The 18479-nt window shown below is 38.1% G+C and overlaps 4 protein-coding genes, 1 long non-coding RNA gene and 1 other non-coding gene across 13 annotated transcripts in view; 4 read left to right on the top strand and 2 right to left on the bottom strand.

The window, feature by feature from the left end:
• Positions 1–7394, top strand: part of LOC109544017 (GTPase-activating protein CdGAPr) — a 43859-nt gene extending 36465 nt beyond the window's left edge. For 6 of the 7 annotated variants that reach the window (XM_019914003.2, XM_019914001.2, XM_019913999.2 and 3 more), the window contains 10 exons: positions 833–1093; positions 1155–1542; positions 1603–1964; positions 3683–3898; positions 3952–4168; positions 4227–4527; positions 4587–4782; positions 4847–6214; positions 6866–6905; positions 7035–7394. In XM_019914003.2, coding sequence (XP_019769562.1) covers positions 833–1093; positions 1155–1542; positions 1603–1964; positions 3683–3898; positions 3952–4168; positions 4227–4527; positions 4587–4782; positions 4847–4919 — 2014 coding nt within the window. In that variant the 3' untranslated portion in view covers positions 4920–6214; positions 6866–6905; positions 7035–7394. The remainder of the gene's footprint in view (positions 1–832; positions 1094–1154; positions 1543–1602; positions 1965–3682; positions 3899–3951; positions 4169–4226; positions 4528–4586; positions 4783–4846; positions 6215–6865; positions 6906–7034) is intronic. The other variant, XM_048665848.1, reaches the window with a different exon arrangement.
• On the bottom strand, positions 7343–8112 carry LOC125504201. Its single transcript, XM_048665857.1, has 3 exons — positions 7804–8112; positions 7648–7753; positions 7343–7596 (listed from the first exon to the last, which is right to left on the bottom strand). Exons 1-3 carry the CDS (start codon positions 7846–7848, stop codon positions 7445–7447), a joined length of 303 nt encoding a protein of 100 aa, XP_048521814.1. The 5' UTR covers positions 7849–8112; the 3' UTR covers positions 7343–7444.
• Positions 8113–8158: 46 nt separating this feature from the next.
• Positions 8159–14613, bottom strand: LOC109544020 (signal peptide peptidase-like 3). Its single transcript, XM_019914005.2, has 7 exons — positions 14097–14613; positions 13650–14013; positions 10739–10909; positions 10044–10216; positions 9842–9989; positions 9537–9784; positions 8159–9370 (listed from the first exon to the last, which is right to left on the bottom strand). The coding sequence occupies exons 2-7, from the start codon at positions 13975–13977 to the stop codon at positions 9299–9301; spliced, it is 1140 nt and encodes a 379-aa protein (XP_019769564.1). The 5' UTR covers positions 13978–14013; positions 14097–14613; the 3' UTR covers positions 8159–9298.
• LOC109544023 lies at positions 9992–11545 on the top strand. The gene is made up of 2 exons (XR_002172546.2): positions 9992–10360; positions 10649–11545. It is a non-coding gene; the product is annotated as an uncharacterized LOC109544023 (long non-coding RNA).
• Positions 14614–16033: 1420 nt separating the features above from the next.
• LOC125504200 (60S ribosomal protein L6-like) lies at positions 16034–18167 on the top strand. 2 transcript variants are annotated; one of them, XM_048665852.1, is made up of 6 exons: positions 16034–16128; positions 16467–16717; positions 16957–17117; positions 17338–17522; positions 17688–17773; positions 17984–18167. In XM_048665852.1, the coding sequence occupies exons 2-6, from the start codon at positions 16467–16469 to the stop codon at positions 18057–18059; spliced, it is 759 nt and encodes a 252-aa protein (XP_048521809.1). In that variant the 5' UTR covers positions 16034–16128; the 3' UTR covers positions 18060–18167. The 2 variants fall into 2 exon arrangements, with proteins under 2 accessions (XP_048521809.1, XP_048521811.1); XM_048665854.1 differs by lacking the exon at positions 16034–16128 and adding an exon at positions 16135–16222.
• On the top strand, positions 17807–17935 carry LOC125504334. The gene has a single exon (XR_007281446.1). It is a non-coding gene; the product is annotated as a small nucleolar RNA psi28S-1192 (small nucleolar RNA).
• Positions 18168–18479: the final 312 nt, after the last annotated feature.

The following is an 18479-nucleotide window of genomic DNA, read 5'->3' on the forward strand; positions in this document are numbered from 1 at the left end:
AATTATTATTTTTTTATTGCTGCATAGAGACTGGTGCAGTTTCCAGAGTGGACCGGAGTGAATGGAAAGACGACATGGTATTGCATTACTGTTTTATTCACAAAAAACTTCATGAAGGCGGTTTAAGTTTGGGTTCAAAAATCAAATTAATTAATAACAGACAACGGGGAGTCCATTTTGCAATAAAACTTTCTTTGTTTAGCTCGCTGTTGGATGTTTTGAAAGAAAAAATTTGCGCTGCTGCTTTTTCATATATAAAAATCACTTTTGGATTCTTCGTTCAGTTCGAAAGAAAAGTTTTCTTTGAATTTCTCTGTACATCTAGCGATTTCAAGTACACAATTCTAAAAAATCATTTAATGAAACAGTATAAAATCAAAACATCAATCTGTGATTGATACCTGTTAAAAACCGTGTAAATTTCATTCGAATCGCAGTCCATCATGTATTTTATGTTCTTCTAAAAGTTAATAATTTCGCGAAATCACGCACTCTCTTAAAACATCAAGGCAAGAAGAAACTTGAACTTTTCGCATTTTATAGAAAATATAAACGGACTTCGGACCCGTTCAGTTCTTCCGCAGAACTGAACGGGTTCTGATGAGAACAGTGTAAGCGTTCAAGCAAACCACTTCTGAAGATGCAAGCCACTCGTGCTTGCGAAACGTCAATAAGAAATTCTACCGAACGACGGCCTAAAAACCCGAAAAACCCATTAGTTTCAATTAGAACAGTTTGCCTCAATTTCAGGCCCAATTTTCTCACTTTTTCTAATGTAAAAAACGAATATTTGAATCACCTAATGAAATATTCTTATTTGGTTCAATTCCAGTTTAAGCCCGGATTTGAGCCTAAGCGAGGTGATGCAGAGTTCAACAGAAAATATGACCACCAGCCAAACGTCAATCAGTACACCCATCAGCCCATCGAAAAATAGTTTGAGCCCGAACGTGAGCCCAACCACTACGGACAGCAGGAATTTTAGCAGCGAAAATCTTCTCGGTCGCGACAATGACTGGAACGTGATCGGCACTTCCAGCAACAATCTGATCGACTTCAATCCCAATCGAGAGATTCCTGCTAGCCCTAGCAGGTCAGAAACACTTTGATTGATCGCATGCGTCTTTTTATCCACTACTGAACATCTATTTCAGATCCAGTCTGCAAAACGAGAAACGGAAATCCGAAGAATCCGAATCGTTTGACGAGAACGCAATCTACCAGCAAGTGAAGTACTTTCGCAGATCGATACACGAAGTGAACGCGTTACTAGACATGGAAGGATCGGAGAAACCTCCAGAAAACGTCGCCGCTGATAAGGAGGATGGATCGAACTTTGATTCTTTGGAAAACGAAGACAATCACGTGTACGAGAACCTGGAGGGCGAGAAACTGAGGACTGAAAAGACAAATAAGACTGACGAGCTACTGGCAGGGGCCAGTATCGAAGAATCTACTGAAAGGTGTTTTGTCAAAGACCTGAAAAGCATATTTGAAGACAAAAGCTGCGACACATTGTCCGAAGTGAAACCCAATAGTTCTGTAAGTACAACGCCAACCAAGCAGCGGTCTAAATTGCCTCATCTGTTAATTTTTCTGCAGAAAAAGGAAAAACCTCGGCCCCCAGTTACGCCCGTAAGAAAATCCAGCCTATCAGAGAGCCAACGATACAAACACTCTGAAGAAAGTCTCAGCTCTCATTCATCAACGGCAGTTAATTGCAGCAAAGAAGAACCGAAAGTAGCGGAAAAACCAGAGGACGCAAATATGGCAAATGAGAACATAGGCGCCAGCTCATTGTGCCAGTTGCGAAGAGTATATGAAAAGGATGGTCTTCCGCCTTGTTTGAGAGCCAGAAACTTGAAAAATCAAATAAAAACGCGGTCGTTGGACGAGAACGAGTTCGAGAAGGAGTGCGGCTTGAAAACGAGCTCACGCAGAAAGTCGTTTGATGAAAATATAGGGTAAGTTACATGTGCTTTACATGATGCTTGGGCTTCCGGAGCAGGAATTTTCAAGGAACGATAGATACTCTTGGGGGGTTTTGAAAGGACCTCTGTGGAAGGGAGTTTGCACAGGCCAAACCTTTAGCATGCACTGCAGCGCAATGCGTATGTAAGGAGCAAAAACAGAACGTCTCGCATGCGATTTTAATGAAAATTTCAGGTTTTTGAAAATCAAGTATCTTCTACAGACTGTGGGAGTTTCAAATGGCTACTCGCGGTCGGGATTGACGACTTTTTAAAGAAAATTGTGAAGTCATTTATTTTTGGGCCAGCATTCTCATAGTTGGCAAAAATTTAAAAAAAATTGCTACTCGGTCTGAATTAGAAGTAAATATTTTTATAAGGACCAGAGAATAATTGTGTTAAATTATGAATTTTAGCAACAACGCAAAAATCATAGTTCACTTCAATTCTAATAAAATTTACTAGTTTTCTGCATTTTGTGCCTATAACTTTCAGAATTTGAAGTTGTTGCTTGCTCTGAATTGAGAATTATGATTTTTTAAAGGATCGCCCGTATTGGTGTCTAATCAAGAGAATTGTAAAAAATCAAGACTTATTGCGATTCGAATGAAATTTGCGGGTGTTGGAGAATCAAGTCTGTGCTATAATATTGTAAGAGTTTCAAGCTGCTGCTCGTCTTGAATTAAACGATAGGATTTTTTTTAAAGAGAGCGCGCAAACGTAGTTTTTCATTTTCATTTATAGAGCGGCTTTCATAAAACTGAAAATAATCGTTTTGCTTTGCGAATCTAATGAGTTTTTTACAGTTTCAGAATCAAATGTTTCCTGTAATAAGTGATAATTTCCAGGGACTACTTTCTCTGGATTAGAAGCTGCGAATTTTTAAACGAGGGCGCGTAATTAAGTGATAATATACATACATACATACATGCATGCATACATACATACATACATACATACATACATACTAACCTTTAGAATAAAATTTTCATCTTTTTTAGAAGATTTTTTCAAACATCTTTTCAAGCCAAGTCAAATTGAATTTTTGTGAAACAACTCTCTTCTACCAACTGTGAGAATTTCCAGTTGAAGGTTGTTTTAAAGCAGGACGTGGAGCTGTGTGAAATATTTGATTTTTAGACCTTTATATTTTCTATAAAATGCGAAAAGTTCAAGTTTCTTCTTGTCTTGATGTTTTAAGAGAGTGCGTGATTTCGCGAAATTATTAACTTAGAAGAACATAAAATACATGATGGACTGCGATTCGAATGAAATTTGCACGGTTTTGAACAGGTATCAATCACAGATTGATGTTTCGATTTTATACTGTTTCATTAAATGATTTTCTAGAATTATGTACTTGAAATCGCTAGATGTGCAGAGAAATTCAAAGAAAACTTTTCTTTCGAACTGAACGAAGAATCCAAAAGTGATTTTTATATATGAAAAAGCAGCAGCGCAATTTTCTTCTTTCAAAACATCCAACAGCGAGCTAAACAAAGAAAGTTTTATTGCAAAATGGACTCCCCCGTTGCCTGTTATTAATTAATTTGATTTTTGAACCCAAACTTAAACCGCCTTCACGAAGTTTTTTGTGAATGAAACATTAATGCAATCTCATGTCGACTTTCCATTCGCTCCGGTCCACTCTGGAAACTGCACCAGTCTGTATGCAGCAATAAAAAAAATAATTTCGCTATTTGTCTTTGCAGGTATAAAACAAACTCGTTGCCAAAAACACTAAATCAACCAAAATCGCTGCCCAAAGATGAAGACGGTCAAATGGAGTCGTTGCATTTATCGCATAGCAATGAGAAAATAAATCTGTTGGGCGACAAACCGGATGATGAAGGCGAAGAGCAAAAGAAACGGGAGAGAATCGAGAAGTACAAGGAGGAAAGGAGGCGTATTTTGAGTGAGAGATACCGGTGAGTAGTAGCAGGTGATTGGTAATGCAGAAAAAGCATTTAAAAATTAACAGCTCGGAGTCGTTCAGAGAAGACAAAGACGTGCTGTTGAGCAGACTGAAGATTTATAAGGGTAAAGAGGACTCAGTTGAAGCGCTGAACATGGCGGAGGAGGAGAAACCGTCTAGAAGTAGAAGAAAAAGTACAAAGAGTGAAAGTGAAAGTATGAATGAAACGAGGATGTCTGAGGAGCGAGCACGGAACAGTTCGAGTTCTAGTCCTGGGAAAACCGTATGTAGTTTGCACAAGTTTAAAAATATACCTCGAATCACGCTGCTTGAATCTTCAGATTAATCCCTCAAAGGCAATCGCGCCCAGTCCAGCTCGGAGTCTCAGTTCCCTAACCACTACGGTCCCGTCGCGATCACCGAGCGAATCCAGACACAAGGAGGAACAGAAACCACCACCAATGGTGAACAGCTTGAAAGTGCGAGCGGCCATTTTCGAGCAGCAAAACCACAAATCCATACCAATCACCGTGGATCTCCCCAGATCTAATCGATCTTCCCTAAGGGGCGAGAAGAACAAATTTGCGAGGAACTCGCTAGAAAGAGAAAAGACTGGAAAATTGGAACATAATAGTATTATTGGTAAGAACATGTTCCACTCTTATCAACGGCTCGCTCTAATTAAAGTATATTCATTTCAGATGATAAACCAGGCCTGATTTCATCGGATGATGTACCAGGCGACTTGAAAGATTTAGATTTCATCAGGCAAAAGCGACGGGATGACGATATATTACTCAAAGAAGAGAGACGACGACACACTTTCGAGACCAGAGAAAGGGAAACGGAGCTGGATAGAATTCGAAGAACCAGTTTGGAAACCAAGGGTAGTCCAAGGTAAGTCGAATATAACAGGGTGTCCCCAAAAAACATTATTACAGGAAATGGACTTGTGTTTCAGAAAGGAAAAGATGTCCCCGACATACTGTATAAAGGACATGAAGGCGATTTTCGAATCAAAATCCAAACAATAACGTTTATGCTTTTGTAAGGGACGCGAATTAAGAGAATTACTGCTATTATTACTTTCAAGTTGATATTATACGCTAGATATAGAGTACTAGAGAGAAATAAAGGTAAAAAGCAAATATGACCAAAAGTTAAGATATTTTGTTTTTTAGGTTTTAAGGTTTTATTAGGCAACTCAAAAATATGCCTCTAATGAAATGTTTCCTCTCTATTTCTCTTGCACGGTTCAAAGTGTCGGCTTGGTTTGTTGTTTTTTTGAATTGCCTAGTATTGTGTATATACAAATGTTTGCGTGTGTTTTTAGTTGTTTAATCATATTAGCTTAGGTTTGATTTGAAATATTTACCATGTTTAAGATGAAAGTTCAAAAGTTGATTGATGCTTTCACCGAAATTTCTGTCTCGAACAATGCTATCTCATTCACACGTACGTGTTTAAGCATCTGCATGACGATTTAACATGCGGCTGGTTTTCATGGTAGTTTTTTTTGAAATTTGTTAATTAAATGCCCAGTAGTTCATTTTAAGACTTCAGCTTCATCAACGTGATAATGAACTAATTAGTACAGCGATATATAGACTAGCGTGTTCTATGCTTTAAATGATGTATTTGAAAGCCGTTTTATATTAGCTGTGTTAGGGCTACTTGTGGCGTGTTTGTTTCTTTGCTGTCGATCTGAAAATTTTACAGGCAGCAAGCAGATATTGAACGTGACAAAAAATAGTAATTTAGGACAATAAAACATATTTTTATAATTTTCTGACCTTAGTTCAACGTTCACTTTTGAATTATTTATTATACCTTGGTTGTAAATAGTGTAACTATGCTTTAAAATGCAGAAATATAGTTATGTTTAAATAAATGATTGTTTTAGCTGGCACATCAGTGTTGAACAAACTGAATCCAATGAACATTTACTACCGAAATACTCAACTACAAATCCATCAGCGTAATTGTTATTTTTGCTAGTTGCCTCACTTTTGTCTGCTAGCGATTATCGAATTCCGCGACACGGCAAAGGGGTAGATTAATAAAACTAATTCGGACATGCTGTGTTAATTTGCACAAAAACATCAATTAAGTTGGATGAAAAATTGACATGTTACTGTAGTTAAATTGTGACAATTGCTAACGGTTGATTCATCGACTTCCGCCGAAAATTCATACAAATATAAGTATTTAAATAAAGAAATTATACCCGACAGTCATTCATAATAGCACTTTTAGTTATTTAGCACCGTGCGGCCGCAGCAAAATGGGGTTTCTGTTGAGAACATGTTTGGTCTTTTGTATCCTATTTGTAAGTATATAACAACTTTATTACCATTTTTTGGGTCTATTTCAGACAAAAACTTGTGCGTTTTCAAACGACAGTTATTTTTAATTTTTTCTAATTTTATTGTTGTGTTGCTTTGCAGGTGCTGCATTAGCTCAAGTCAATACTGTAGGCTTATCAGCTTCTTTATCTGAAATTGTCACAAATAAACAGATTTAATTAAGCTCCCAGCTGCTGCCTTAAACAACCAAATCTGAAAATATTTACGTTATTCATATTTTTATTTACTTTAATACGCAATAGCTTGAAAACGCAACAGGTTTTTCAGATAAGATTTATACGATTCGTGTTTAGTATACCCCAAAAGTAGCATATTAAACACCCAAAAAATGATAAATTTACATTCCAGTCGTATGTCCCGACAAAATGTTATTGTTCTGCGCTTGGGTCTCGCATTTTTCAAGGTGTCTGAATGCGATCATTGGGTGTAATTACGCGTTTAAGTTGTAAATTCAACGCAATCCACTTGTGGGCATCATTGTTCTATATATTTTCTCTCATAAATTCAGGCCATTTTACTCTAAACTTCGGCTTTAGCTGCTCCCCGTCCTAATTTCGGACTTAAAATGTGATCAAAACCAGGCATTTCATAATGCATTGGTCTTAATGTTTCAGAAAACCCTCGAAGCCCAATGGGGCCCACCTGGAGGACCCGGTAAGTACATTTTCATTACCTACATCCACAGTTACTCGATATTTATCACGTTTTACTCGTCATTCCCACTATTTCAAAGACCCCTAGGCAAAAAACATTTTTGATGTGATGATTATTATAAAATATTAGGTGGTCCATGGGGATCATCAGGCGGACAAGGGGGAGGCCCCCCAGGTGGGCAACAAGGGGGAAATCAAGGTGGACAGGGTCCATGGCAACAAGGAGGCCAGCAAGGAGGTGGACAGGGTCCATGGCAACAGGGAGGTGGAGGTGGAGGAGGCGAATGGAACCCTTGGGGTCAATTTAATCAAACAACCACCACCACTACAACAACTACTTCAGCACCGCCGCCCATGAACTGGACCCAACAAGGGCCCTGGGGACAGGGTCCAATAGGAAACGCGCCGCCAAATTTCGGTTAATGCCAAAACCATTAATTCCGGTTGGATTTTATACTTTTCTAATAAAAGAGCACCGTTTATCAAAGTATACAGTACTTGGTTAATTTGCAGCCTGCGCTCTTTGCCTCAACTCCGGTTTTACTCGGATTCGACCGATGCATCACCATTTGCTTCAGTTGAAGCAGCTTCGGTTGCAGTAGCTTCTTCCACAGCTCGCGTGTCAACAGCTTCAGCTTCCGTTTCGGCATCTTCAGCCGCTGTTACTGTTGTGGTTTGCACCGGCACAGTTGCTGAAACAAGTTTTACGTATATTAAAACGTTTTACCACCTTTATTACTTACTACTCAAGGGTACTCTTGTAGGATACCGGGGATATTTCGGGTACCAAACCCAAATGCACTGTGGATGATCAGCGACCGGATACCGACTGATTAAAATGCCGCATTCCTAGAAACCTCCTTAATTCAAAAATAAAAAAACACAAACCCCCTACTTACATGAATGGCCACAAATGCAGCTAATATGAGCATAGTTTTGCACATTTTTCCTCGTTTTTTGTCCCTCGTTTGATTGGCACTGACTATAAACAAAAGCACACAGCCCCCATATATGGGCCCCAATTAACAGCGAAATTAGATGCAGATCATTACACGGTCTGTCGGCAGGTCATTTCAATCGTTGCTGCATTGTTTGAATTACCACTAATGAGGCCTTGTTTCGCACAACTCAAATGACACGAATCCTTTCAAATATGTGCGACCGGTAAATTACCTTTAATGAACAAATAGTCATATTTCACTGAAAAAATAGAGATTAATCCGCAAACTGCCCAGGTAAACAGAAACAAAAACATAGCTTTGATAGATTTCTAATAATACTATAATTCTATAACAAAACGCCATTTAAAATGATGCATTTTTTGCGTCGAAAATCAGTAAATAAAAACATACAAAAACGTATTTGTCGTTTGAAAAAAACATCATGTTATCATTCGAAAAGATATTTCGACAATCCTTTGTTCGAGAATCATCAATGTAAACTATGTGCTAATATTTCGTTAGATCAATATGTACACTATCAACAGATTAACAGTAATTTGAAAATCAAGGGATGGAAAAACGCGTCGTTAATGTCACAATTAGAGTGAGATTTGTTTTATAGAGAGATTCCTCTATGGGTGGAAGTAAGACATTCTTATCTCTATCACAGAAAAAATAATCATTAACTAGAGGCAGTAGTCATAATGTAATGGGCTTTCGGTTCCTAATTCTTGCCTGTTGTTGTAAATATAGGGATGGCCCGTACAAATTAAACATCGAAGACTTTTCGGGAAATAAAAAACTACATATTACAAGTTAGCTTGATGAAATGGTCACGTCCTTAACCAGCTACGTACAAAAACGAATGGTGGCCTGTCTCCTTCTAGCATATGCAAGAAAGTTGATACATCGTGAATTCAGTCTTTGCACATGTAAAGTTCAAATAAATAATGTGCTCTTTAAAGTATTTGTAGCAGTGTTCCATATAGAATAGCGTAATAAACTTAATCAGTAAATTTCACCTAGTTGGGCTTATGTACACGGAATATTTCACTAAGTTATTGACTGATGTAAAGTGAGTACTGTTTAAAAGTAAATCCTCTAGAATCATTCTACAAAACCTTTCAACCAAATCGTGATGTATCATTCTAAGCACTTTGCAGTTCAGTTCCTAACGATCGCACACTTCACAAGTGGAAAACGAAATTAAAAAACGTTAAGAGAGCAACTCCATCGGCACACGTTCAATCATCAAATTATTGGAAATTATTCAATGTCTTACTTAAAACATTTCATTCAGCCACTCGATGATAACATGTTCGGTATTCATTGTCGCAAAAATCGGTGCATTGATGACCAACGCTCAAATCAGCACACCGATTTTTTGCGCTGCTTCTTAAGTAATTGAGTTACGTCCTAAAGTAGTAACGGTTGTACCATCAGTTTATTTATATCACACGTCTTGTAAATGTTTGGTTACATTTAAAGACTTAAACGGTTCAGACCACATTCTCCTCAAATCACCCTAAAAGAAAAAAATAATTATCAATCTCCAAAACGGTTAGTTTAGTTGGAAATCTTGCTAAAACTTCACATGCATAAGATGACTTTACTGATTTAGAGCCACAGGACTTCAATCTTGAAACCGCTTCGGGCTTTGCAAGACCAACTCCAAACAGTTTAATACTTACTTTGAGGTAAGCCATCGTTAACAGAGGCAAGAGAGTAAATGGAACCAGATAAAGCAGCGCTGGTTGTGCCGCTTTAAACACTTCGGAACTGACTGTTGCAGTCAAAAGGCCCAGAAAGTAGCCGAGCAGGGAACAGTGGAAGTAAGTGAGTTTTGAGCCCGGCGCGGCCAAGCCCTGAGATTTCTTGTAAGCGTCATAGCGTAGTACGAAGCACAGCAGAAGACCGGGCATTACAATATCGCCAAGACCTGCCGAATCCACATTATAAACCCCAAATGAAAAAAATGGGACTTCAAATCACTAACCCAACATGCTAAAGTGTCCGCTGTTATGTATGCTGGGAAACACCAACTTTCCAGGCAGGCTCAATTTGGGCGCTTCTTTGGCAACGCCCCCAATGTGCAATTTCCGAGCCACCAAACCGACTGGATTTTCCGCTGGCCTTGTGGCGACCTGCAAAGAGCATTGAGTGAGCAACATCCGTTAAAAAACGTGGGGGAGACTCACCTTAACCATAACATTCGCACTGAATATGTACGAGGAGAAAAACACCCAAAACACGTCGTAAATTAACAGGCCAGTCAGCAGGAGGGTGGAAACTTTCAAACTGGGCAATCGGACAAACGCTATGAACGCAACGCATAGACCCATGCCCATTGCGTCCATCAATAGCCAATGACCTGCAAACAAGAAGTTGGTTAAAATTTAATTGAAATGGTAACATTGCACATGTATAAACAGAGCCATAATCCCACTTTTGCATGCTTGAATGTCTAGAGTCTGGAACATTTCTTTCAAAGCTTTTCAACGAAAAAACCAAATCGGTAAGTTCAGAAAAAGTGTTTGAAATACAGTCCTAATTTAATAATGGAAAACTATGATTGCCATTGAAGAGTGAAAAGAAAAAAAACAATTCTATTAGTTAGGAGCGACAACAAAAGGGTTTTTGTATCATAAAATCGCAAATAAATCGTGGACATTCTAAAATAACTATTCCCCATTAAACCTATCCATATCCATACAAATTGACTGGGCATTACATAACGCGAAAGATTACATCCATTCCGACACTGCCATTTTAATCGCACAAGCATGTTTTTGTTGGCTTTCAGGCAGGATATTGTGACTTTCCCTTCGCCCAACTATTTACATAAGATAAGGCTCCAAACAAACATGGTTTGGCATTGTGCTGATAAGCTCACCTGTTAATACCCAAATGCAAACGATGAAGACGGATAGGGAAAACGAGAGTAATTCGGCTGAAGTGAATCGGCCACATATCCCGAAAGATATCTTCGTTCCATCCGAACATGGTCTGATTATGTACTGGCACATTGGAAGAAGCAGGAAGGCCAAAGCAACCGTAGCAATTACTAAAAAAAAAAACGTTAAGTATGTACATAGTTTATAGGCTACATGCAAAAATAGCCTACATTCAGACTGAGATTTTACGTGTTAACTTTCATCGGAAAACCCATAAATTTTGAACAATTAAACCCGCAAACATCAGTGTTTCTTATGTTGGAAACTGGACGTTTACTTTCGATTAATTTCCAATAAAACCCATTCATACAGTGCAATCGGTGGCAAAATTTCCACGCCTTTTGCGTCTAAGTATGCTAATGGAAACGAGCAACGTGAGTAAATTCTCCATCTAATTAATTGTTTGCCTAAAAATCGACAGGCACGTAGTTCAATTCGAAATAAGCGACAAGAAGTGACTTTCACGGAATTATTTCGCCAAAGCGGTGAAGTGAAGAATCGTTTTTATTGTAGTCAGTTTTTCAGATCACAGTTGAACTTTCATTGTCATAGTTGCTTGTTCTGGTGGCCTCATTTTGCCTTCAGTAACCGATACGTGGAAACCCTTGCATGTATCTATGATGAGAAGACTTATAAATCAAGCAGCATTAACATTTTCAATACGATTCCAAGAGGCGAAATATCGATTAAGATATCGTCCTTGTTTTGGCATGTAGGTAGCCGCTATTAAACTGATAAAAAAGTAATTGCATTTGAACACACTCATCGTTATTTAGTCCACATAATTATAGACAAGCGCTAGTTCTGTTGGTAAAGTGGCAATGAGAATTTAATATGTTGTTCTATAGAAGGAAAGAATGTATTGTTGAAAATTGAGTTTCACTATGCAGAACTGACTCCGCTTGAAACTGCTGTTTTTTCGCTGATTATAATCAGACAATGAATAATTAAATTCATAACAAGCGAAGAAAAATGGAAACATTGCACAATTATTAAATGCTTTGGATGCATTTCGCAGCAGCACAATAGAACGACACATTTAGATCGTCTAATTGTTGCGGTTGCAAACCGCAATATACTCATTAATGCAATTGTAATTGCAGATCTACACATTTCTGTTGCGTTAGTTAAGCAATTGTTAATGGAATGCAAGGGTCAGAATGTTACTTCGACGTATGGTTTTATTTCTGCGAATGTGTGATTGAACGGCACTCGGCAGCCAGACAGAAAATTTAATGTTTTAAGTTGCAAGTGGGATTTTTAATTTAATTCACTGCTGATTATTCAGTATTAGTAGATCAAGATGGACAAAGTCAAGGAAACCATCAAATTTGAAGTTCAATGAAACTGATGAGTTTTTATTTGCTTTTACGTAACAAAGTAGGCAAAACCACAATGTTGAATTTGAATCAGGATGTCTAGTTGATGAAAATCTAGACTATTTGCTACTTGGGTATTTTATTTATTTGCTTTTCTCGGCTCGTCGACATTTATTATAAAGATTTGCCAACTTAATAACGGTTAAGGTAGAAGAAAACATTTTTAATTGGGCGAATAAAGTGCTACGGAAAAGTGCTTGAGGAACGTCGAAATGGCTCAAAGCCCGAAAAATTCGCCAGTTTCAAGCAATGACTGCGAAAATCTAACACCGCGCCCAGGCCTAACCTGAGCCGCGGCAAAATTCCTTTGATATTTCGTCAAAACACCGACAGAATATGCATTTTCTGTCCGTGTCTCGAATTTTTAAATTTTAAAAATTTTAAATTTTAAAGGAATTTGCCGCGGCTCAGGCTTGGCTTGTTCGGACTGGACGCGGCATCAGACACACAGGAGAATCGAAATCGCATTTTTACCAAATTTTTCTCAACATTAGTTCATTTTGCGAATCACCAAGATAGAGAGCAACTGAAAATACTTCAAGAAAATTGGACTTTTGCTTGCAGAACTCAAAACCCTCACCAGTTTCAATACTTCCAGAGCTTTTCGACTAAAAAAAATCATTAATATTAAATGAACAGACGCAGCAGCCAGTAAGCAAACAAGAATAATAAAATCACAAGCAATAAAATAAATTTTGCGGTTCAATATGCAGACCACCAGTTCTTTCGTGTTAAAATCGGTTGATTTTTATGAGCAATTTAATTGACGAATTCAATCCTGGAGTATTATCATATACAGGATGTTAAAATACTTGATGATTTTTYMGGCAGTCGCTGTCGCAACACCATARTTTCATTCTACTTTTTCTTCTATTCGGTTTGTCAATTTTGGAAAAMAATGTGCATTATTCTAATAATTTCATAYTTTATTTCATAATTTMATTCATTTCATTTCGTTTTGAGTTGTATTTTSCAGCTTACTGACCGCAATCATTTCAATTGAAATCTCTCATTTGTGTTCTCCATAATTCTCTCGTTTGTCCCTTTTTCTTCTTCCGCTTGCAAAAACTTGCAGGAAWTGATTTTTACAGTTATGGCTTTTAGCCCTTACGCGATGCATTTTCCGCAACCCTTTAGATATACAGAGCATGAAGTCAGCAATGKATTTAACTTTGAACAAGTTCGATTTCTTCCATTGCAGTGGGGCCTTCCTTTCGAAAGTGTGGTCTAAAGGAACTTCTAAAAGGAATTTCCTTCGAAAGCCACAATGAAAAATGACTCGACTGATCGACAAATACAGATTTGGACTGTCCACAGTAGATTGGGAGAAAAAATCGCCTAGGAAAAACTATAGGGACTATTTTCTTTGCAAGACTGCTTGAACGTTAACTTTTCTACTCACACCTGGCTGCTTAAATGGGCGGAAAAACCCTGGACTGGGTTGAAAATGTGCCAGTCAGTACCTACTTACTTGCCGTACAAATCGCAAACAACATTTGCATGGAATCGAAGAAGAAAAACATGACCAGCAAAGAGATGCTCGCTCCAAGTGGTAAACATAGAGCATGCATGGTGTCCAACGTTTGGACGTTGTTCTCAGGCTGAACGGTTTGAGATGGGTTGAGTAAACAATTGGTGGCCCCGTGCGATTTCTCCCGCGCCTCCTGTTCCATGTTCAGGCTTCGAAAACTGCCATAAACAATCAGCAGCATGGAAATGACGAAAGTGGACACCCGGCTGGAATCCATGATGGAGTAGGCCCATTGATATTCGACTGTTTGTCCCTGGCTGTCTGCCATCACAACAGGCAATCGGTTCGTGGCACTCTATGCTATCTGGAAGAAACGTGCAGCATTTTATTCTAGGCCCTCATTCCATGTAGGCTGTGGATGGTAGAAGAGGTCAAAGACCTACTTACCTTCTGAAAGTATAGAGCTTGATAACTGAAACTACACTAGATTTGCCCTTTAACATCACTCGCACTTTTTTAAATCCATCCTACGATAACCTTTGTTCCCGTAATTCGATTAGTACTTGCACTTGATTTTCAGCGCCATGTTGATTTTTCTGATAGAAAATAGAGATCACTGGCGCAACTTTCTAATTTTATGCCGAAGATATGCGTTTACGTAACCAGTTCGACCGTTTCGGGCACCGAACGATCACTTACTAATCCAAAGTGAGGATATTCATTTAGGTAAGGAGCGATCGTAACTTCCACCAGTCGAACAGTACTCCTTTCGAGGGACGGGAAATGTTTGTAAACAAAGATTGTGCTTATCGAAGAGTCTCTTGATTTCCAGTGCAGGTGTGAGTTATTGTTATTCACCCCCGGTTGGTAGCATTGGCATCGTAAACAAATATTCTTCTCCTACCATTAAAAATTACTGAAATTCGATCACAGTTGAATCAATTCGCTGAGGTTTTAACACAGCTACAGCCTGGGTTTTGATTAATTGTTTTAACTATTCAGGAAATTAGGCCTTCACAGCGGTCTACTAGTGGCAACACTGGGTCCTCTCCAACTCGTTACCGAATATTTGTGTGGTGGAAGCGGAAACTCAAGTCATAATTTATTATAAACTAAAAGTAGCTCGTTTTAAAAAATGTTTTTAAATAAAAAATGTATTAAATCAGTACCAGTATCAGTAGTATATTTTCTAGAAATAAACATCGGATTTTATTCAAAAAGCGTTTTGAACCAAATCAAATTAACGTAATTTTCGTCTTTTATTCTTTAAGAAATTGTTTCAAGGCGTCAGGAAGGAAAATAAAAACGAGGGTTTACTTCAACACTTCCGTATTCTGAAAAATACGACAAAAATGCCACAAATGCCTTTTAATGACTTGGTACATTTGCAAAATTTTGCACTTTACTGGCTTTGGCGATTTCTTTCTAAATTTTTACTGCTGTGAAGTACCTCATCCCCATTTAGAAACATTATTTACTTCAGTAATAAACCGCTGAATTTAAAACAGATAGGTTTTGTACAATTAGTGATTACTTACTTACTTTTCAGCGTTTTTGCAATTTGCTCACTATTTGCTTGTATATAATCACATCCTTCTTATTTCCGCCATCTTTGCAACGCGATGTCTCCCCGATTGCTCCCTCTTTGCAACTAATGGTTATCTAGCGACTCAACCTTTCATCCCAAACTACTATTTATTTATTTTCTAAAGGAAATCAACCCTGTGATTCCCTTTTCAAGTGCTTCCTGCTCTGAGCTGCATTGTCTTCATTTAGAAACTTGATTCACTTTAGTAATGAACAGCTGAATAAAAAACACATGTTTTTGAAGAAGCGGTAGGTAAATATTGGGCATAAATGTTAGAAAACACTAACTTACCATTTATAAGTGATCTAGTTCTGCGTGGAAATGGAAATGCTCCATTAGTAATGGGGAGAAACTTAGAAGCTATGTAATCGCGATTTACACAGCCTGACAGCAAACGTCAGAAATTCCCTAACTGGAAAATTCGAATATTTCCTCGGAATTTGCACTATTGAACAGAAAAACACCAGGAAACTATGAGGAAAATCTCCTGTTTCTTGAAACTGAACAATTTTCCGCGGACAAATTCGAAGAAACTGGAATTTTACTGAAATGTTCCCGGAGCGAGCCAACACAGCCTTTCCAACCTGCCATTACGAACAGACTGAAAAATATCAAACTCCTCTTTTCCAAGCTTGATAAAAAAAACAACAATTTGAAAACTTATTAAGTGACTCGAAACGTTTTCTACAAAATTATCGTAACTAAACATAAGCCGAACTGTTAAAAATCGCACACAATAGCCTGAAAACCTAGAAAATTTCGCGTCTATCTCAGTTTACGCTGTGTTCCAAATGCCATTTTGGTTGGCACCATTGGTTAGACACTGTCGATCAGTCGATGTCAACGCTCTACAAACAATCCTTCAGTCTTTCATAGAAGGTGTTTGTAGAGGTGAGTTCGCAGTGTTAAGTTTAGGTTGAAACATTCCTTTTTTTCTCCAAGCATCTTAACTATTTTAGTGAATGTAAACCATGATTCCTTTTATGTAAGCATTTAGCTAGTTAGTGTATTTAATATTTTCGCAAGTTTCCGCAAGGAATTCGAGCAAAACACGACTTTTTAAACGAGGTTACAATGGTTAACAGGCCATATTAGATATGATGAATTGATTCTTAGGACACCGCTGAAGCATTTATGTCGATAGTTTTAGAACACTGAAAGCTCATTTATCAGTTTGCGACTAATGAGATTCGGCCACGTTATTCTAGCTTGATATTTACTTGTTTCAGATGGCACCAGCAGAGAAAAGCAAAAAGTCTCGCCCCAGGAATTACGACCTGGGGAATGGAGTTGTTCGGTTCTCCAGATCCAGGGTTTACCACAAGAAGGCCCTTTACAAGTTTGTGGGCAAGAAAGTTGCTCCCACAAAGAAACCCGGCAAGCCCAAAGTGGTTGTAAAGCCAATCGGTGGAGACAAGAATGGAGGCACACGTGTTGTGCTGGTTCAGAAGCGGCGCGAAGTGTACCCGACGCAGGAAAAGTGAGTAAAAAACCTCATGGAAACCGCGTGTTTTATAGTCCTTTCTAATGCTGCAAGATCCAGTATTGTTTTGCAGTTTCGCTTAAGGACGAAATCAATGAAAACTTTACCATGAATTTCACTCTACAAGGGAATTTATAAAACAGTTTTCCACATGTGAAACTCAATTTTTATGATGATTTTTTCAGCCCTTTCGGGTGTATTTCACGCAATATAAACTCTGTATTGTTCACTTGCAGAATTAAGAAGAGGCCAGGAAAGCGGCTCTTTAAAAATCATGTAAGGACTCTTCGTCCCAGCATCACCCCAGGAACTGTTCTGATCTTGCTGGCTGGAGGTCACAAGGGCAAAAGGGTAGTTTTCTTGAAGCAGCTTCAATCAGGACTTCTCTTAGTTACTGGTAAGAACATGAGTCAACCCGTTACACCCCCTGAACAAATTGTTATCAATCAATTACAAACACGCTTTCTCTTCTCAACATGATGAATATACTTAGGACACCTTACGAATGCCCATGATATAAATCGAATGTATGTCTGAAATGCTTTTTTTTTCTTCCAATTGATCTTTAAGGTGTTTTTCATCGGCAGTTTTTATTGACAGTTTTTGTTGTTTTCAAGGGCCTTTCCAGATCAACGCCTGCCCTTTGAGACGCATTAGTCAAAGATACGTGATTGCCACTCAAACGAAAATCGATATCAGTACCGTGAAAATTGACGATAAAATCAACGATGAATACTTCAAACGGCAGCGCGAAAAGAGGGCGAAAAAGGAAGAAGGTGATGTCTTCCAAAAGAAGAAGGAAGTACGTATCTCAGTTTTCCTTAAAATATAATTGCTTTTATTATGATGGAAAACTTCTGGAAAAAAACATTTCATGATTCAACCGTTTCTGTCTGACTAAATTGTGCCAACAATTGTTTTCTAAAACCGAGATTTTTTATTAACAAGTGATTTTTTGGGTTTCCAGGGGTACAAAGTGAGCGAGGAGAGGAAAGTTGACCAGAAGGCAGTCGACAAACAGGTTCTAGAAGGAATCAAGAAGCATCCTGATAGGTACAGTTCGCTTTTTCGTATTAATATATTGAGCCATAGTCCTTTCTAATGCTGCAAAATGATTTCCTCGTTTTGGAGTTTCGCTTAAGGACTAAATTAATTCGATTTTTACCACCAATTTCCTTTGGCTGTAGGAAATTGGTAAAAAAAATTGGAACAATTTTTTCTTCGATTTTACTGCCGAACCAACTGACTTGCTTTTTTGTTTAGGAAAATTCTGTTGGCCTACCTATACGCTAGTTTCGGGCTCAGATCCAGCCAATTCCCACATCGAATGCAATTTTGAGGGTTGGGTGTAATTTTTAAACATGTTTGGGCCTGCTTTATTTTCAAATAGAACAAGTCCATACATATTTTTTGTATTATTTCATCTATAAACCGAACTGGCTTTGAACGTTTGATGTTTTTTTTTGGTATCCAATTGGTGTATTATATTATTATACAATTGCCTTAATTCTAATAGGAAATTGACCGATTTGGGTTCTTATGGGGTAAAAACCCTTGATTTGCCAGTCGGTTAACTGTCCACGATATTTAAAAAAATGTCATGTAATATAACTGACTAGTACTAGTTTCCTTTCATAATATTGGCGTCTCCAAAGTATCTTTGGTCTGTTAAAGTTAAAAATTTCTAGTTTTTTTGTTGCAAGTATGTAGTTATTTCTCGAAAGTTACGTTGAATTTTCCTGGATGGCAGGGAGTGAAT

Source organism: Dendroctonus ponderosae, unplaced genomic scaffold (genome assembly GCF_020466585.1).
Source record: "Dendroctonus ponderosae isolate FM_Combo_2020 unplaced genomic scaffold, Dpon_F_20191213v2 Dpon_F_20191213_4, whole genome shotgun sequence".
In the NCBI taxonomy this organism is placed as follows: Eukaryota; Metazoa; Arthropoda; class Insecta; order Coleoptera; family Curculionidae; genus Dendroctonus; species Dendroctonus ponderosae.

Bases quoted from the DNA above. Each gene is read 5' to 3' on its own strand.
- LOC109544020 (XM_019914005.2), bottom strand. From the start codon at position 13,977: ATGGCAGACAGCCAGGGACAAACAGTCGAATATCAATGGGCCTACTCC. The intron at 10,217-10,738 runs GTGAGCTTATCA...TCTTGTTTGCAG, and splicing joins TTGCATTTGGGTATTAACAG to GTCATTGGCTATTGATGGAC. The intron at 9,990-10,043 runs GTGAGTCTCCCC...TGCTCTTTGCAG, and splicing joins GTGCGAATGTTATGGTTAAG to GTCGCCACAAGGCCAGCGGA.
- LOC125504201 (XM_048665857.1), bottom strand. From the start codon at position 7,848: ATGTGCAAAACTATGCTCATATTAGCTGCATTTGTGGCCATTCAT. The intron at 7,754-7,803 runs GTAAGTAGGGGG...GGAGGTTTCTAG, and splicing joins CTGCATTTGTGGCCATTCAT to GAATGCGGCATTTTAATCAG. The intron at 7,597-7,647 runs GTAAGTAATAAA...AACTTGTTTCAG, and splicing joins TACAAGAGTACCCTTGAGTA to CAACTGTGCCGGTGCAAACC.
- LOC125504200 (XM_048665852.1), top strand. From the start codon at position 16,467: ATGGCACCAGCAGAGAAAAGCAAAAAGTCTCGCCCCAGGAATTACGAC. The intron at 16,718-16,956 runs GTGAGTAAAAAA...GTTCACTTGCAG, and splicing joins GTGTACCCGACGCAGGAAAA to AATTAAGAAGAGGCCAGGAA. The intron at 17,774-17,983 runs GTACAGTTCGCT...TTTTTTGTTTAG, and splicing joins ATCAAGAAGCATCCTGATAG to GAAAATTCTGTTGGCCTACC.